This window comes from Dipodomys merriami, unplaced genomic scaffold (genome assembly GCF_024711535.1).
Source record: "Dipodomys merriami isolate MVZ:Mamm:240054 unplaced genomic scaffold, mDipMer1.0.p SCAF_447, whole genome shotgun sequence".
In the NCBI taxonomy this organism is placed as follows: Eukaryota; Metazoa; Chordata; class Mammalia; order Rodentia; family Heteromyidae; genus Dipodomys; species Dipodomys merriami.
The window spans coordinates 748,019-767,313 of record NW_027206010.1 but is presented as its reverse complement, the minus strand read 5'-3'; the positions used below and the strand labels follow the sequence as shown (position 1 = coordinate 767,313).

The window sequence follows — 19,295 nt, the reverse complement described above, 5'->3', positions numbered from 1 at the left end:
ACATTTTTAAAACATAAATAAAAGGAAGCCCAGCGCCGATGGCTCACACCTATAATCCTAGCTACCCAGGAGGCTGAGATCTGAGGATCATGGTTCAAAGCCAGCCCGGGCAGGAAAGTCCGTGAGACTCTCATCTGTAATAAACCACCAGAAAACCGGAAGTGGCGCTCTGGTTCAAGCGGTAGAGCGCTGGCCTTGAGCTAAAGAACTGAGGGACAGCGCCCAGGCCCAGAGTTCAAGCCCCACGACTGACACTAAGAAATAAACGGAAGTAATTAACATGCTGTACTGGATGTTTTGCTGAAAAAAAAAAAATTCTCTCCACTGATGGCCTGAGTCTTGCTTAACTCATTTTGTTCTCCAGACTCCTAGCTATCAGAGCACTATCCAGTGCAGGTTCCATTCTTCCCTGGGCTGCCAGGGGCCCCGTCCGGCCCCGCCCACGTCTGCGCCGCCCAGCCTCGAGGGCCACGCCCCCTTCCACGGAGTTTCCCAAGAGTCCCTGCGGCGGCTCTCTCGTCACATCATGGCGACTCCCATGCATCGGCTCATAGCTCGGCGACAAGCGTGAGTGAGGGGGCCGCTAGGGACCCCCGGCGGGTCGGGGGTGGGGCGACGCGCTCGGGACGGGTTCGGGAGCCAGGCCCTGGCTTGCCGGGGGGCGGCGGGGGAGGGCGAGAATGGCCGTTTGTCAAACATGTTGCCTATTTTCTTGTCGGGATTCGGCCCGAGAGTTAAGTTCGGTGGCGCCGGGGGGTGGGGAGGGGGTTCAGCGTCTTCGTGGGGGGCGGTCGGGGGAGAGCTGCGGGGCCGGGCAGAGAGGCCTGAGGGGAGCCCGCGCGCCTGGCGTCACCCCCACCACAGTTGGTCTCGGTGCTTGGGTGTCCCTCCGCCCACCTCACGCACGGTCGGTCCCCTGTGCGGTGTCTTTGCTTCCGCCGATGGGAAACCCCTGTTCCCCCCCCGTGCAGCCTCCAACCGAGCTGGCTTCTCCTGCCTCTTCCCTATCGCCTTTCTGGGCAAAAGATTCTTCTCCCAAGCTGGCTTCTCGCTTTCTGCCATTCATTCTGTTTTTCAATAAATATCCATTTATTTCACTCTGGCGTACCACACTCAGTATGCCAGAGCCAAAAAAAAAGGTATTCAAGAAAAAAAATCTCTGCTTTCCGGGAGCTGACATCCTACCTAACGGTGAAAATAGTTGATAAACAAGCACATAGAGCTGGTGATGAACGCTTTGCGAGAAAGAAGTTGGGATGCAAAAACAGAAAGGATTGCGTTAAGTTGGGTGGACTGAAGTTTGGGGCCTTACTTCAAGCTTGGCCAAAAGGTTGGACTGAACTGTGACATGTAAAGAGAGATTAAACGGGTAAGAAAGATTATAAGAGCATTTGGAAAGAGTAGCCAGGCAGGATCATGATTGCTTTGAGACTGGGAAGAAGTTGTGTGTGTGTGTGTTTGTGTGTGTGTTGATTCTGGGGCTTGAACTCAGAACCTAGGCACTGAGCATTTTTACTCAAGGCTAGAATTCTACCACTGAATCACAGGTTCATGTCCAGCTCAATTGGGGATAAAAGTGTCATAGGCTTTCCTACCAGGGCTGGCTTTAAACCAGATCCTTAGATCTCAGCCTCTTGAGTAGCTAGGATTACAGGTGTGAGCCGGGTAGGAACTTAATTTTTAAGAACTAGAAGTTGTCCAATGTGCCTATCAAATAAGCAAAACAGCACAACAGTTTTGCAAAGATAATACACAAAGGGGTGGTTTCAGACTCTTCTTTCTTTATCATCCAGTATTTTATGCCATCAAAATTTGCATCTTTAGGGGCTGGGAAGTTGGCTCAGTGGTAGAGTGCTTGTCTTGCATGCCTGAGGCCCTGGGTTCGATTTCTCAGCACCACATAAGCAAAAAGAAAAAAGCCAGAAGTGGTGCTGTGGCTCAAGTGGTAGAGCACTAGCCTTGAGCTGAAGAGCTGAGGGACAGCGCCCAGGCCCAGAGTTCAGGCTCCACGACCAGACCTCCCCCCCCAAAAAAAAAATTTGCATCTTCATTATACACAACTCACAGTTGGCCACTAGATACAACTATAGCTATCTAATTGTGCATGTGTATATTCCTTTCTATTTTGTATTCCAAGAACTCTATTCATTTTCTTCTGTTTATATACTATACATTCTCAGGCCTAGTAGTTCCTTACATGCAAGGATAGTCAGAGTAGTAAGCTTGGAGGAAGAAAGCTTTAAAGTCAGTTCTGAGGCCAAGAAGGAGATGATAATACTTTTTTTTTGTCTGTCATGGGGCCTGTACTCTGGGCCTGGGCGCTGTCCCTCAGCTCTTCAGCTCAAGGCAAGCTCGCTCTACCACTTGAGCTTCAGCACCACTTCCGGTTTTCTGGTGGTTTATTGGAGATAAGAGTTTCACTGACCTCACTGTCCTTGGCTGGCTTTGAACCAAGATTCTCAGATCTCAGCCTACTGAATAGCTAGGATTACAGGTGTGAGCCACTGGGCGCTCGGTGAGATGATAATACTGAATATGATTGCTAAACCAGGTCTCCTGGGTCCCAGGTGTCTCTTATATTGACCCTTTTGCCTTTTTCTTCCCCTCCCTCCCCTATTTTTCTCCCCCTCCCCCTCTCTCTAGCTTGCTCTTGTAGGTGTTGGTTCCTAGCTTGGTTAGGCTATTTCAGTTGCAAAATGGCTACAGGTCCTTTAATTCAATTTCAGTTGATTGTATTTCATGGTCAAAGGAGGCTTAACCTTGAGCCAGGCATTGAGATTGGGGAAAGTGCTTGGATTAGACATACTATTTTCCTATCTACACAACTGAATAGTTTGGTTATAACCAAGGGCCTGATAAGTGGTTAGAATGCCGAATTAGCATTCTACTAGCAAAATCAAAGGTCCACTGTAAATTTGAAGTGAAAGTGAGTCTTCTAGCATCTAAACAATGCTGTTCCTTGTTTAATAAGTTAAATGTGTTGTGATAATGTACCTGTTTTTGGTAAATGTGCTACGCAGAAGAGGTAAATGTTACCTTTAGGAGTTTCTGGTCTTGTTGAAAGAAAATGTATAGAATAAAAGCTGTCAAATAGGGCTGGGAAGGTGGCTCAGTGGTAGAGTGCTTGCCTTGCATGCCTGAGGCCCTGGGTTCGATTCCTCAGCACCACGTAGGCAAAAAGAAAAAAGCCGGAAGTGGCGCTGTGGCTCAAGTGGTAGAGTGCTTGCCTTGAGCTGAAGAGCTGAAGGACAGCGCCCAGGCCCAGAGTTCAGGCCCCATGACCGGACCCAAAAAAAAAAAAAAAAAAAAAAAGAAAGGTGTCAAATAACTTTACCCATTGAGGCAGATTGTCAATGGCTCATGCTTGTAATCCTAGCTACTCAGGAGACTTATCAGAGGATCCTGATTTGAAGCCTGGGCAGAAAAGTCTATGAGAATTTTATCTCCAAATAAGTTGGAAGTGGACCTTGGCTCAAGTGATAGAGCCTTGAGCACAAAAGCTCAGGGACAGTGCCCAGGCCCTGAGTCCAAGCCAAATGACTTGCACAACCAAAATACAAACAAAAAATGAGTTTTCATAAACCATCGTTCATTTCAGTAGGTACTCATTTTACAGTATTTACTGAGCATCAATTATGTGTTCACTAGAGATAAGATGACTGCTAAAGCTGGGAAAGTGGCTCAGTGGTAGAGTGCTTGCCTTGCATGCATGAGGCCCTAGGTTCAATTCCTCAGCACCACATAAGCAGAAAAAGCTGGAAGTGGAGCTGTGGTTCTAGTGGTAGAGCGCTAGCCTTGAGCTGAAGAGCTGAGGGACAGCAGCAATCAGGCCCAGAGTTCAGGCCCCACGACTGACCAACAACAACAAAAAAAAAAAAAAAAAAAAAAAAAGATGACTACTGGCTGGGCTCTGGTGGCTCATGCCTATAATCCTAGCCACTCAGGAGGCTGAGATCTAAGGATGGAGGTTCAAAGCCAGCTGGAGCAGGAAAGTCCATGAAACTCTTATCCCCACTAAACCACCAGAAAACCGGAAGTGGCAATATGGCTTAGTTGGTACGGTGCTGCCCTTGAACTAAAGAGCTGAGAGACAGCAATCAGGCCCAGCGTTCAGGCCTCACAACCAACTAACAAAAAAAAAAAAAAAAGGAAAAAAGATGACTTCCATATTATATTCTATATACAATAAATAAAAATTGGATTATATAACTTGAGGGTAGGGATGGGATGGGGAAAGATATGTGAGGATGATATAAAAGGTGACATTGATCAACATACATTGTACTTATAATCTGACTTGTGGAACTGAAAAGACTTTATACTTCTACTTAATGAAAATTTTTAAAAAAGAAAGACTGCTCTAGATCAAAAGTAAAAATCCAGCCGGGCGCTGGTGGCTCACGCCTGTAATCCTAGCTACTCAGGAGGCTGAGATCTGAGGATCGCAGTTCAAAGCCAACCCCGGGTAGGAGAGACCATGAGACTCCTATCTCCAATAAACCACCAGAAAACCGGAAGTGGCGCTGTAGCTCAAGTGGTAGAGTGCTTGCCTTGAGCTGAAGAGCTGAGGGACAGTGCCCAGGCCCAGAGTTCAAGCCCCATGGCCGACCAAAAAAAAAAAAAGTAAAAATCCAGACAGTTACTAATAACTGATGCCTATAACTCTAGCTACTCAGGAGGCTGAGGTATGAACTAGCTCAAGGTATGAAGCCAGCTCAGCCTGACAAATCTGGAATATTGGTTGTGGGACTTAAATTCAGGTCCTGGGCACTGTCCCTGAGCTCTTTTGCTCAAGGCTAGCACTCTGTCATTTGAGCCACTGGTCCACTTCCCTGGAAGACACTTATCTCTAATTATCATCAAAAGGCTGGAAGTAGAGATGTTTCAACTGGTTTAGCACTACCTGTGGGTACAAACCAAGCAAGAATTAAAGGCCCTGACTTTAAATGTCAGTACCGTCACTTGAGGGATAAAAAGAAAAAAGAAAATCCAGTATCTCACCATACAGCCATGTCTCAAAAAAAAAAAAAAATGTAGGGCTGGGAATATGGTTTAGTGGTAGAGTGCTTGCCTAGCATACATGAAGCCCTGGGTTCTATTCCTCAGTACCACGTAAACAGAACTAAGGCCAGAAGTGGTGCTGTGGCTCAAGTGGTGGAACTACAGAGAGGCTCAGATCCCAGGGACAGATCCCAAGCTCTGAGTTCAAGCCTCAGGACTGGCACACACACACATACACGAAAAATGTCATGTGATCTTTGGTCCAAATTATCCTGAATATTCCAATATGTGGGCCAGTAGTAATAGCTCCCGTTTATTTGTGTATTTATGCCAGAAGCCTTATTGCTTGCCTTATATATATGTATCAATCAAATGGGGATCTTGTTCTCATAATAATCTAGTAATATAGATACTACTTTTTTTTTTTTTTTTTTGCTAGTCTTGGGTCTGGAACTCAGGGCCTGCGCACTGTTCCTGAGCTTTTTTTGCTCAAGGCTAGCACTTTACCACTTGAGCCACAGCACCACTTCTGGCCTTTTCTGTTTATGTGGTACTGAGGGCTTTACACATGCTAGGCAATCACTCTACCACTAAGCCATATTCCCAGCCACTACTTTTTTTTTCCCCACTTTTTTTTTTTTACCAGTCGTGGGGCCTGAACTCTGGGCCTGGGGGCTGTCCCTCAGTCTTCAACTCAAGGCTAGCACTCTACCACTTGAGCTACAGCACCACTTCCAGCTTTTTCTGCTTATGTTGTGCTGAGGAATCGAACCCAGAGCTTCAAGCATGTAAGGCAGCCACTATTTTTTTTGTATGTGTGTGTGTATGTGTTGGTTGTGGTGCTTGAACTCTGGGCCTGGGCCCTGTCCTTGAGCTTTTCAGCTCAAGGGGAGCATTCTACCACACTGCCATTCCATTCCAGTTTTCTGGTGGTTAATTGGAGGTAAGAGTCTCAGGGACTTTCCTGCCTGGGCTGGCTTTGAACTGTGATCCTCAGATCTCAGCCTCCTGAGTAGCTAGGATTATAGGCCTGAGCTACCAGTGCCTGGCACTTTGGCTTGTTTTTTTGGTCGGCCATGGGGCTTGAACTCTGGGCCTAGGTGCTGTCCCTCAGCTCTTCAGCTCAAGGCTAGTACTCCACCAACTGGCCACAGTGCCACTTCCAGTGCCACTTCACAGACTTTCCTGCCTGGTCTGGCTTTGAGCTGCGATCATCAGATCTCAGCCTATGGAGGAGATAGAATTACAGGAGTGAGCCACTAGCACCCAACATTTTTTTTTTTTTAAGAAGTTCTATGTTGGGCTGGGAAGGTGGCTCAGTGGTAGAGTGCTTGCCTTGCATGCATGAGGCCCTGGGTTCGATTCTTCAGCACCATATAAGCAGAAAAAGCCAGAAGTGGCGCTGTGGCTCAAAGTGGTAGAGGGCTAACCTTGAGCTGAAGAGCTGAGGGACAGCGCCCAGGCCCAGAGTTCAGGCCCACAACCGACAAAAAAAAAAAAAAGAAGAAGTTCTATGTTGCATAAGCTGGTCTCCCAAGTTGGGCCCCTTTTATTTCTGCCAATGGGTGGAATTATAGATGTGTACCTCCTAATCTGACAATATTTCCCTATTTTTTAGAAGGGGAAACTGGTTCAAATAACACTTTAGTAAAGATCATATAGCTAGCTGAGTGCCAGTGGCTCATGCCTATAATCCTAGCTACTCAGGAAGCTGAGATCCAAGGATTGCAGTTCAAATCCAGCATGAGGAAAGTTAGTGAGACTTTTATCTCCAATTAATCACTGGAAAACCAAGCAGCAATGTGGCTCAAAGAGGCAGAGTGATAGCCTTGAGCACAAAAGCTCAGGGACACTGTCCAGGCCCTGAGTTCAAGCTCCATGACTGATAAAAAAAAATCATATATCTATGTATTGAAAAGTCAGATTTGTTTAAAGTTGTCATTATGAAATATGACACATATATAAAAAGCAACTTAATAAATGATTATAAAAGCAATATCCCATGCAATTACTATCCGAATGAAGCCATTTAACCAAAGCTCTCTGGGGCCTTTTCCCAATCATAGCCTCCTTCATCCTCTAAAAGTAACCACTATCCTAACATATTAGGGGTTAAGTAGCCCACAGTGGGTTAAGGCGGGCATTGACAGAGGGGCCCAAACTGACTTGCAATGTCAGCAGGTGCAGAGGGGCATCCAGCAGGTTGGGACTAGCACAAGGCATCAAGCAGATTTAGGAAACTGACTGCCCAGAGGCAATTTAGCACAAGTTTTCATCCTCTTGAGACATCTGCTTGGTTAGGGTAGGTAAGTGGAAGGTAATTTCTTCTTTTTTTTTTTTTTTGTCGGTCGTGGGGCTTGAACTCTGGGCCTGGGCACTGTCCCTCAGCTCTTCAGCTCAAGGGGAGCACTCTACCACTTGAGCTACAGCGCCACTTCCGGTTTTCTGGTGGTTTATTGGAGATAGGAGTCTCACGGTCTCTCCTGCCCGGGCTGGCTTTGAACCGTGATTCTCAGATCTCAGCCTCCTGAGTAGCTAGGATTACAGGCGTGAGCCACCAGCTCCCGGCTAGTAATTTCTTCTTCTTCCTTCTTCCTCCTCCTCTTCCTTTCTTCCTTCTCCTCCTTTCTTCTTCTTCTTCCTCCTCCTCCTCCTTTCTTCTTTTTTTTTTTTGCCGGTCATGGGGCCTGAACTCTGGGTCTGGGCGCTGTCCCTCAGCTCTTCAGCTCAAGGCTAGTGCTCTACCACTGGAGCCACAGCGCCACTTCCGGCTTTTTCTGTTTATGTGGTGCTGAGGAATGGAACCCAGGGCCTCATGCTTGCAAGGAATGCACTCTACCGCTGAGCTACCTTCCCAGCCCTCCTTTCTTCTTCTTTCTATTCCTCTTCCTCCTTTTGCTCCTCCTCCTCCTCCTCCTTTTGCCAGTCCTGGGGCTTGAACTCAGGGCCTGGGCACTGTCCCTGACTCTCTATGCTCAAGGCTAGCACTCTACCACTTGAACCACAGCTCCACTTCTGGCTTTTTCTGTGTATGTGGTACTGAGGAATTGAACCCAGCATTTCATGTATGCCAGGCAAGCACACTACCACTAAGCCACCTTCCCAACCCATGGAGTGTAATTTCTTGTGGGCTATTAGGTTCTAAACAAAAGGAAGAATATGTCCATATGTGAAGGACCAACCTGGCAGTGAGAATTGGCACAGGCAGAGTGAACGTATGGAAAGATGGAGCAGGGCTGAGAATCAGATCCCAAGGGAAGTGAACAGAGCATCCCCAGAAGAAGCAGGTATCAAAGGCTGTAGTGGACAGTAGGTTACTTGAGGGTAATCGGCCAAATAACTAAATCTGTTATGGATAATGGAAATGGGGTTTCTCATTGAAGAAAGAAGTATGAAGGGAAAAATAGAATAAACCCTGTGAAGTTGGTTGGAATGAAAAGTCTCTGTGTAAGTGCATGATTTTCAGATGATTAAATGTAGATGTAAAATGTTTGTATTTGTTACCTCTAGAGAGAGTGTGTGTGTGTGTGTGTGTGTGTGTCTGTCTGTCTGTCTTTTCTAACTCTGTCTCCTGAGAGTACCTGGAAGCAGCAATATTGCCATAGTGAGCACATGTGTGCCTCTGCCCTGACTCCTAAGAAACATCAGTATTCCTTGGAGAAAAGGCTAATTTCAAACTGGGATAGAAAAAACAAACAAACAAGATGAGCCTGCTACTCTTGTTGTTGAATCAGAAAGCAAGAGGTCTTCAAAGAATGGAAGCACCATGTCAAAAGAATCCAAATGAATTATGGTGGTAAACTATACCTCATTGAGTAAACTAGGAAAGCATTCATTTGATACTTGTGGTGGGCCATATCTATATTGTCCCAGCCATTTAGGAGGCTCAAGTAGGAGGATCACAAGTTTGAGGCCAGCCAGTGTGTCTTAGCAAGACATTGTCTAAAAATAAAATGGGGTGGGAACATAGCTTTATGATAGACCACATGACTAGCACATGCAACACTGGGTGTTCAATCCTCAGTACTGAAAAAAAGAGAAAACAAAATATTATATTTTTCCCTCCATACTGGAGATTCAACTCAGGATTGGCTTGGATTCTTTTTTGGATTGCTCTGATCATTCATTCTAGGTAAAGCTATATTTGTGAATAGCCCTGTGGAGTGACCAACATAGCAAGGAATTGAGGCCTGCCAGCTAGCACATGAGTGATCTTGGAGGAAAAAAAAAAAATCCTCCAACTCAACTAGAAGCATGTTCTACAAAATAACTGGTCTGTAATATTCTAACAATGTCAAGGTCAGAAAAATGAAGATGTGAGTGAGGAACTCTCCCAGACTGAAAGATACTAAACAGGAGGCAACTGCAAAAATTGGTGCTGTACTGAACTTATAAATGGCATTATTGTGACATTTGATCAAATGTAAACAATGTCTAAAGATTAAATAGTAGGGGCTGGGAAAGTGGCTCAGTGGTAGAGTGCTTGTCTTGCATGCATGAGGCTCTGGGTTTGATTCCTCAGCACCACATAAGCAGAAAAAGCCGGAAGTGGTGCTGTAGCTCAAGTGGTAGAGTGCTAGTCTTGAGCTGAAGACTGAGGGACAGTGCCCAGGCCCAGAGTTCAGGCCCCACGACCGACCAAAAAAAAAAAAAAAAAAAAAAAAAAGATTAAATAGTAGGAATAAATCAACATTGATTTATTGATTCTTAGGTCATTTTTGTCATTACGCAGGAGAATGTCCTAATTAATAGAAAATAAGCAGTAATATACTTTGGATTAATGAGATACTGGATTAAAAAGGACAGGAAAAATAGTTACCTAAACTGTACTTAAGGTTTAAGTTATTTTTATACTGCGAAAATTACTTGGAGAGGATGTGATATTTCAAAGTTTTGAAAGGGTACATAAAGGAAAGGTGATATTCATTTCATTTTCTCTTCTCCCTATCTCTCATTGTGGGGATCTAACCCAAGGCCTTATGCATTTAATAATAAGCAGGTGTTGCCATTCAGCTGTATCCCCAGCCAGGACAACAATATTTCTATGCTTATTTTCTGACATAGTTCTGTGTGGGCTTCTGTTTTAAGTACTTAGAAGTAGAAATGCTGGGCCATAAAATATGCATATTCTGTATTATGATGGATTTAATTTTTTTTGAAATAGTTATACCAGTTTGTATTTTTTATGTGTCAGCCTGGGGCTTGAACTTAGCGTCTTAAGCGCTATCCCTGAGCTTTTTTTTGCTCAAGATTAGTGCTGTACCACTTGAATTTACAGCTCCACTTCCAGCTTCTATGGTGATTAATTGGAGATGAGAGTCTGATGGATTTTCCTGCCTTTGCTGGCTTTGACCTGCATCCTCAGATTTCGGCCTCCTGAATAGTGATGATTACAGATGTGAGTCACTAGTGTCTGCTCTCAGTTTGTATTCTGACCAACATTGGATGAATATTCTTGTTTGCTAACATTTGCTATTGCTAAATTTTAATTTTAGTTTTCTACTAGTATTATATGAGAGCTTTAGTTTGCTATTTGTTGATTTCTTTTTTTTTGGTCCGATTGTGGGGCCTGAACTCTGGGCCTGGGCGCTGTCCCTCAACTCTTCAGCTCGAGGCTAGCGCTCTACCACTTGAGCCACAGCGCCACTTCCGGCTTTTTTCTTTTTTTGCTTATGTGGTGCTGAGGAATCGAACCCAGGGTCTCAGGCATGCAAGGCAAACGCTCTACCACTGAGCCACCTTCCCAGCCCTATATTTGTTGATTTCTTTTTTTTTTTTTTTTTTTTTGGGTTGGTCGTGGGGCTTGAACTCTGGGCCTGGGTGCTGTCCCTTAGCTCTTCAGCTCAAGGCAAGTGCTCTACCACTTGAGCCATAGCGCCACTTCTGGCTTTGGAGATAAGAGTCTCATGGACTTTCCTGCCCAGGCTGGCTTTGAACCTCGATCCTCAGATCTCAGCCTGCTGAGTAGCTAGGATTACAGGTGTGAGCCACCAGCACCTGACTCTATTTGTTGATTTCTTTTTTTTTTTTTTTCCGGCCGTGGGGCTTGAACTCTGGGCCTGGGCACTGTCCCTCAGCTCTTCAGCTCAAGGCGAGCGCTCTACCACTTAAGCTACAGCATCACTTCCGGTTTTCTGGTGGTTTATTGGAGATAGGAGTCTCAGGGTCTCTCCTGCCCGGGCTGGCTTTGAACCATGATCCTCAGATCTCAGCCTCCTGAGTAGCTAGGATTACAGGCGTGAGCCACCAGCGCCCGGCTATTTGTTGATTTCTAATGAACACTTTTTCATATGTTTAATGTTCACTTGTGTTTCCCAATCCTGTATTTCTAATATATATATATATTTTTTTTGTCAGTTGTGAGGCTTGAACTCAGGGCCTGGGAGCTGTACATGAGCTCTTTCAAGGCTAGCACTCTACCACTTGAGCTACAGCATCACTTTTGGTTTTCTGGTGATTAATTGTAGATAAGAGTCTCATGGACTTTCCTTCCCAGGCTGGCTTTGAACTGGGATCCTCAGATCTTAGCCTCCTAAGCAGGTAGGATTACAGGCCTAAGCCACCAGAGCCCAGCTGCTTTTTTTTTTTTTTTTTTTGTCGGTCATGGGGTCTGAACTTTGAGCACTGTCCCTCAGCTCTTCAGCTCAAGGCTAGCACCCTACCACTTGAGCCAAAGCGCCACTTCCAGCTTTTTCTGCTTATGTGGTGCTGAGGAATCGAACCCAGGGTCTCATGCATGCAAGGCAAGCGCTCTACCACTGAGCCACCTTCCCAGCCTCTGCTTTTATTTTTTTTTAAGGACTTATAACTCATTTATGTAAATTTTCTTTATACTTTTTGTGTGTGTGTCGGTTGTAGGAGTTGAACTCTGGACCTGGGCATTGTCCCTGAGCTTCTTTTGCTCAAGGCTAGCACTCTACCACTTGAGCCACAGTGCTACTTCTGGCTTTTTCTGTTTATGTGGTACTGAGGAATCTAACCTAGGACTTCATGGATCCTAGACGAGCACTCTACCACTAAGCACATTCCCAGGCCCTGTACATTATTTTTGTATATGAGTATGATATGTATATGCATTTCTAGACTATTTTTCATTGGCTTATTTGTGTGTGTGTGTGTGTTTTTTTTTTTTTTTTTTGTCGGCCGTGGGGCCTGAACTCTGGGTCTGGGCGCCATCCCTGAGCTCTTCAGCTCAAGGTTAGCGTTCTACCACTTGAGACACAGTGCCACTTCCGGCTTTTTCTGCTTATGTGGTGCTAAGGAATCGAACCCAGGGCCTCATGCATGAAAGGCAAGCATTCTTACCACTGACCCACCTTCCCAGCCCTTATTTGTGTATTCTTGTTCTTTTATTCTTACAAAGCAATGTCTTTTGTTGTTGTTAGTACATGGTCCATTAAATTCTGCTTACCAGTGCTTGTTTTTGTTTTGTTTGAGACAAAAGCTCACTGTGTAGCCCACCTCACCTCAAACTCAAGCCTCCTGCCTCTATTTCCTGAATATTGGGGATTACAGACATGAGCCACTGCCTTATCATATACCTGTTTTTGAAGGTTCTTAACACTTAGGCAAAGAATATTTTATATATGTATATACACATATGTGTATATGTATACATGATCAGTTTGTTCATGGGGACCTCAGCTGTGTAAAATATCCTCTTTCTTTCATATCTTGTCTTGGTAGTTTTTTTTTTTTTTGTCAGTTGTGGGTCTTGAACTCTGGGCCTGGACGCTGTCCCTCAGCTCTTCAGCTCAGGGCTATCACTCTACCACTTGAGCCACGGTGCCACTTCTTGTTTTCTGGTGGTTAATTGGAGATAAGGGTCTCACGGACATTCCTACCCGGTCTGGCTTTGAACCATGAGCCTCAATTCTCAGCCTCCTGAGTAGCTAAGATTACAGACATGAGTCATCAGTACTTGGCTTGGTGGTTCCTTCTTTCCATGTTTATCCTGTGAGTTCTCAAGCAGATTGTTAAAACTGTTTTGACTGGACTAGGGGTGTAGCCCAGGGTTAAGTTGCTTTTCTAGCATGCACAAGGCCTTGGGTTTGATTTCTATCATTGCCAAAAAATAAAAATATTTGGACTGTCCTCTCTTCAAATCAGTGGGTTTTTACTATACAATTATACTCATGTTATATTATGTTTTTATTTCCATCAATAAATACTTATGAAACTTGCTTTCTTTTTCGTTATTTAGGTAACTATACAATTTCCATAATTTTGCCTCCTGTTCTACAAATCTTGAATATGTACAGTTTGACCTTTCACAGAAACATTTGCCTGCCCTGATGCAAAGCCTTTCCTAAATTTGCTTAGTAACTCTGATTATTCTGGAATATCTTATTTATAGGTTCTTTCGCATAATATACCATCAACAATGAATATAGTTTATTCATTTCCATCTTATAACTACTTTTCTTTTCTAGCTATATCTCAAGTCCAATTTAGAGATTCACATTTTTGCAAGTCTTACAGATGTCAAGAAGCTAGGCTGCAGTGTGTGTGTGTGTGTGTGTGTGTGTGTGCGTGCGTGCGTGTGCGTGTGCGTGTGTGTGCGTGCGTGCGCGCAGGCCAGAATTGGGAGTTGATCTTAGAGCCTTTCATTCTTGACTTGCCTGCTCATGGCTGGTACTCTGCCACTTGAGCCATATTTCCAGTATCATTTGGTTTTTTCATACGGTATAGCCTTTCAGAGCCTTTTTTTTTTTTTTGTCGGTCGTGGGGCTTGAACTCTGGGCCTGGGCGCTGGCCCTCAGCTCTTCAGCTCAAGGCGAGCGCTCTACCGCTTGAGCTACAGCGCCACTTCCGGTTTTCTGGTGGTTTATTGGAGATAGGAGTCTCATGGTCTCTCCTGCCCGGGCTGGCTTTGAACCGCGATCCTCAGATCTCAGCCTCCTGAGTAGCTAGGATTACAGGCGTGAGCCACCAGCGCCCGGCTGCCTTTCAGAGTCTTAACTCATAGACACAACATTTATAGCACCCTCTTGTGATGGGCAAACACCTCCAGTTGGTTTAATTGTAAATTTCCATTCTCTTCTTTATCCCCTTGTTAATTCTCTGATTCTTCAAGCAAAGCACAGTGTTAAGTGCTTGCCTAGTATATGCAAGGCTCTAGACTTTAGATGTTTATTTTTTTAGGTTTGATCTCTGGCACAGCAAAAATAAATATAAAAATGTTTTGACTATTCTTTTGTGGTTCTGAGTGAATTACTCTCCATTACCTAATCTGTCATTAACTGAGATAGAGTGAAGAGTCAAGATTCAAGCTTAAGCCGGGTGCTGGTGGCACACATCTGTATTCCTAGCTATACAGGAGGCTGAGATCTAAAGATCACAGTTCAAAGCCAGACTGGGCAGGAAAGTCCATGAGACTCTTATCTCCAATTAACCATGAGAAAACCAGAAGTGATGCTGTGGCTCAAGTGGTAAAGCACTTGCCTTGAGCTGAAGAGCTCAGGGACAGAGCCCAGGCCCAGAGTTCAAGCCCCATGACTGACCAAAAAAATAAAAATAAAATAGATTCAAGCTCACTTCTATGTAACTGCAAAGTTTATGCTTTGAACTACTTATTATACCTTCTGTGCCTTAGTCATGACAATAGACATTTTGTACTTCATGTTGTTTATGCTTTTCAGGGCAAAAAGTGTCACCAGGCAGAATTCTAAGACTTATATTCCATTTTTTTGCTTTGTAGTGAAGCAAATAAGCAACATGTAAGATGTCAGAAATGCTTGGAATTTGGACATTGGACTTATGAATGCACAGGTAAAAGAAAATATCTACATAGGCCTTCAAGAACAGCAGAACTAAAGAAAGCTTTAAAAGAGAAAGAAAATAGATTATTACAACAAAGGTAGGTTTATAGGACTATTATTTATATTTTATTCATTTATAGTTTACTGTTTCGTGGTAGTTCTCTAGATTTTAATTATAATCTTAACTCTTAACTAGTTTTTAATGAATGCTTACTATATGCCAGGAACCATACTAAATACTTTGCATGAATTAGCTTAGTTAAACCTCAAATCTGTCCTATTAAAGTAAGTACTGCTGTTACCCTCAGTTTACATATGAAGAAAGGGAACTCAGAGTTAGTGAGTCAGTGTCACACAAGTCCAGTTGAACAACCAGCCTGTACCCCATGGTCTTAATTATGTTGCTTTATTGCCCAACTATCAGTGAAGTGACAACAGATAACACTGAGTTGGGAAAAATCAGCAGATAGGAAAAGCCATCAAATATATAAACAAAATAGAGACTAGTGTATATACTTTGATTTATGTTAAGGAAGCAAAGAATAGTGGAATTTTTTCAAAATTATAAGTGGTGGATAACAGTGGTATTCCTTAGAAGGAGAATAGATAGGAGGGAGACTAGAAAATTATTTACTCTTTTATATTCTTTGAATGAAGGTTGTTTTTTGTTTGTTTTATTTTGATGGTCATGGGGCTTGAACTCAGGGCCTAGGCATTGTCCCTGAGCTTTTTTGCTCAAGGCTAGCACTCTGAGTGCTTGTTCCACTTCCAGTTTTTAGGTGGTTAATTGGAGATAAGCCCAAGCTGGCTTTGAACCACTATCCTCAGATGTCTGCTTCCTGAGTAACTAGGATTACAGGCATGAGCCACCAGTAACTGGCTTGAATGAACCTTTTTTTTTTTTCCTTTGGTCAATTGTGGGGCTTGAACTCTGGGCCTGGTGCTGTCCCTCAGCTCTTCAGCTCAAGGTGAGTGCTCTACCACTTGAGCTACAGCGCCACTTCTGGTTTTCTGGTGGTTTATTGGAGATAGGAGTCTCATGGACTTTCCTGCCTGGGCTGGCTTTGAATGGCGATCCTCAGTTCTCAGCCTCCTGAGTAGCTAGGATTACAGACATGAGCCACCAGCTCCCGGCTTTGAATGAACCTTTTTAAACTTCCTATGAAATGTATGTTTTAGAGAAGCTGAAATAGGAAGATGTTGGGTTTCCTTAGTGTTATATATTAGAAGTAGCATTTTGGTGAGGACTGTTAACTATATATTATAGTATAATAAACATCTGGACTTCTATGGTGGTAGTCTTTGAATCTGTGCACTGAAAGCTCTAAGGGGATCAGGCAGGAATAAACCATTCCTAGAAAATTAACATTCATATATGCTTATTATTATTATTATTATTATTTTTTGGTCATGGGGCCTGAACTCTGGGCCTGGGTGCTGTCCCTTACCTCTTCAGCTGAAGGCTAGCACTCTACCATTTAAGCCTCAGCCTTACTTCCAGCTTTTTCTGCTTATGTGGTGCTGAGGAATTGAACCCAGGGCCTCATGCATGCAAGGAAAGAACTCTACCACTAAGCCACCTTTCCAGCCCCTACATATGCTTTTTCCAAAGACAAATTCTTTTGTCTACTTTTTGTACCAGTCCTGGGCTTAAACTCAGGGCCTACACACTGTCCCTGAGCTTTTTGCTCAAGGTTCCCACTCTACCACTTGAGCTACAGCTTGACTTATGGCCTTTTTTTCTTTTTTTTCTTTTTTATGTGGTTAATTGAAATCTCATGAAACTTTCCTTCCTGGAGTGGTTTTAAACTGTGATCCTCAGATCATAGTCCCTTGAGTAATTAGGATTACAGGCATGAGCCACCAGTGTTCACAGTAAACACTTTAACCAGAGTAGATCTCATGCTGTAACTTAAGATCTAGGCCACTGACACACAAAATCAGGTCATTCTATCTAAAAATCCCAGATTGCCCCCTGGAAGCTAACCTTTTGAACATTCATGATCCATTAAGTGGTCATTATTACAAGAATGTGTTACCCATACATTATTACTTGTTTCTCTCTGTGCTTTAGTTGTGAACATTTCCTTACATGTGATGACTATTTTCAGCATACTCTAAAGCACATAAACTGTGCTCCCTCATCCCTTAATTCCTTCTTGGTAGATAATGTTAATCTTCCAAGCATGACATGTAGTCATTTAAAGGCATTAATAAGCCTCCTTATTTAGAAAGCTATGGATCCATGTCATACATTCGAAATTTAACCTAAAAAACACTTTAAATGTTTTTAACCAATCTACACTGTTGTGAAGAATTCACTGGAGCATGAATTACCTTATAAAGAGAAGCTGTCTATTAAGTTCTAAAAAACTGGTAAAGCCTTATGATCTCAGGCACTGAAAAGGTAAAAGTTCAGATATTCTACATACTATTGAAGTGTCTTAAGTGATCACTAAAACTTGTAGACATAAAATATATTGGGAAAGTGGGATAAAAGTACAAAGGGAAAAGAACAGTGTGAAAGTACCATCTATTAAAGACAAACTTATTCATATATGAGGTAGATATCAAATTGTAGTATTTTAGTTTCCTTTGGATATAAGATCAATATGGGCTGAGAGTGTACTCCATGTTGATGGCTTGTAACATGCATAAAGCCCTAAGTTTGATTCCCAGAACCACAAACATAGAATGACATGAATTTTAGATTTGGATCTGTTAGAGACTACTGATTTTCTGGTTCAGTGATCATAATTTTGTTGTTGGTGGTGGTGGTTGTGGGGCTTGAACTCAAAGCCCGAGTGCTGCTGTCTCTGAACTTTTTCAGCTCAAGAATAGCACTCTACCACTTTGAACCATGGCACAACTTCCAGTTTTCTAGTGGTTAATTGGAGATAAGAGTCTAATGGACTTTCCTGCCCAGGCTGGCTTTGAGCCACAAACCTCAGATCTCAGCCTCTGCATAGCTAGGATTACAGATGGAAGCCACCATTACCTGGCACAAATTCTTATATAATTTAGTAAATGTACTTCTACAATTGATTTTACAGCAGAAATTACAAGTCAGTGATTCCATTGTATAAAAATAATTATATAAGAACATTTGAAATAAGGATGGAAGCATTATGTAGGGAATATAGAGAAATTCAGAAAGTAGAAACGTTAAATTAAATTTACCAGTCAGTATTGTAGTGATAGAAGTAATTGTGTAATTTGACAACTTAAATATTGTGTATACTATTTAAGGCCATTTGTACATTTCATTCAAATTCATTAGACTTCACTCTTTATAAGATGTATAAGAAATTATAGTCCTGAAGTACCCAGTTTTTTGGCTTTAAATAAGTAACTGAAAATTTGGAAGACATACGGAAAAAGGTTAAATTTGCTTTTTAAAAAATATGAGCTAATCCAAGTGGTAGAGTGCTCGCCTTGAGCTGAAGAGCTGAGGGACAGCGCCCAGGCCCAGAGTTCAAGCCCCACGACCGACAAAAAAAAAAAATATGAGCTAATCATTTACACTATGTTTCTGGGGACTCAAATTATAACAATTACATTATTATTTTGCTTTGTTTGTTCATTTAGATAGATAACCTAACTCCCAAAGTAAAAAAGAATTAGATTTGTGCATTCAGTCATCTTAATTATTAACTTACCTGCCTCTGAAAGTACAAGTGATAAAATTGATTGCTTAAATGATAATTAAGTGGACTGCCTGTACCATATATAGCCTACAATGGGTAACTTTCCATGTGGTTGTAGCGAGTAATACTGTATTCTGAGAACATATTAGTATGAAAGATGGTGTGTTTCTCCAGTGTAAAACAATTCTGAGAATGGCAGAAGGGTTTTTTGAGTTGTGTATAGCATTATTAACAGGAGCTTTTTTCCTCTTCCATCAGCATTGGAGAAACTAATGTAGAAAGAAAGAACAAGAACAAAAGGTACGTGTGGCTTCAAGAGTATTATGTAGGGCTGGGAAGGTGGCTCAGTGGTAGAGTGCTTGCCTTGCATGCTTGAGACCCTGGGTTCGATTCCTCAGCACCACATAAGCAAAAAGAAAAAAGCCGGAAGTGGCGCTGTGGCTCAAGTGGTAGAGCGCTAGCCTTGAGCTGAAGAGCTGAGGGACAGCGCCCAGGCCCAGAGTTCAGGCCCCACAACCGGACCCAAAAAAAAAAAAAAGAGTATTATGTAGGTAACGTGTAATACTAGTTGGAGGGACAGGACTTAAAATAAATAGTTAAAAGGTTTGGATATGAAGTCTTTTGAGTATCATCCTACTTTCTGATATTGTCCTCTTCTTATCTATAAATCATTGCCTCCATTTCTCCTCTTCTATATCCATTTTTCCTTTTTCCTTTACCAGTACTAAGGCTTGAACTCAAGTCCTTGTGTTCTTGCTTAGCTTTTTCTCCTCAAGGCAGGTGCTCTACTACTTGAGACACATCTATATTTCTGGCTTTTTGGTGATTAATTGGAGATGAATCCCCACTGACTTTTTGTTGCCCAGGCTAGCTGGGCAGATCTCAG

General features: G+C 43.0%; 1 protein-coding gene across 1 annotated transcript in view; it reads left to right on the top strand.

Moving 5' to 3' along the window:
* LOC138808213 (zinc finger CCHC domain-containing protein 10-like) overlaps positions 1-19,295 on the top strand; it is a 40,976-nt gene that overhangs the window by 19,439 nt on the left and 2,242 nt on the right. The window contains exons 2-4 of the mRNA XM_069994206.1: positions 365-567; positions 14,702-14,860; positions 18,668-18,709. Coding sequence (XP_069850307.1) covers positions 527-567; positions 14,702-14,860; positions 18,668-18,709 — 242 coding nt within the window. The 5' untranslated portion in view covers positions 365-526. The remainder of the gene's footprint in view (positions 1-364; positions 568-14,701; positions 14,861-18,667; positions 18,710-19,295) is intronic.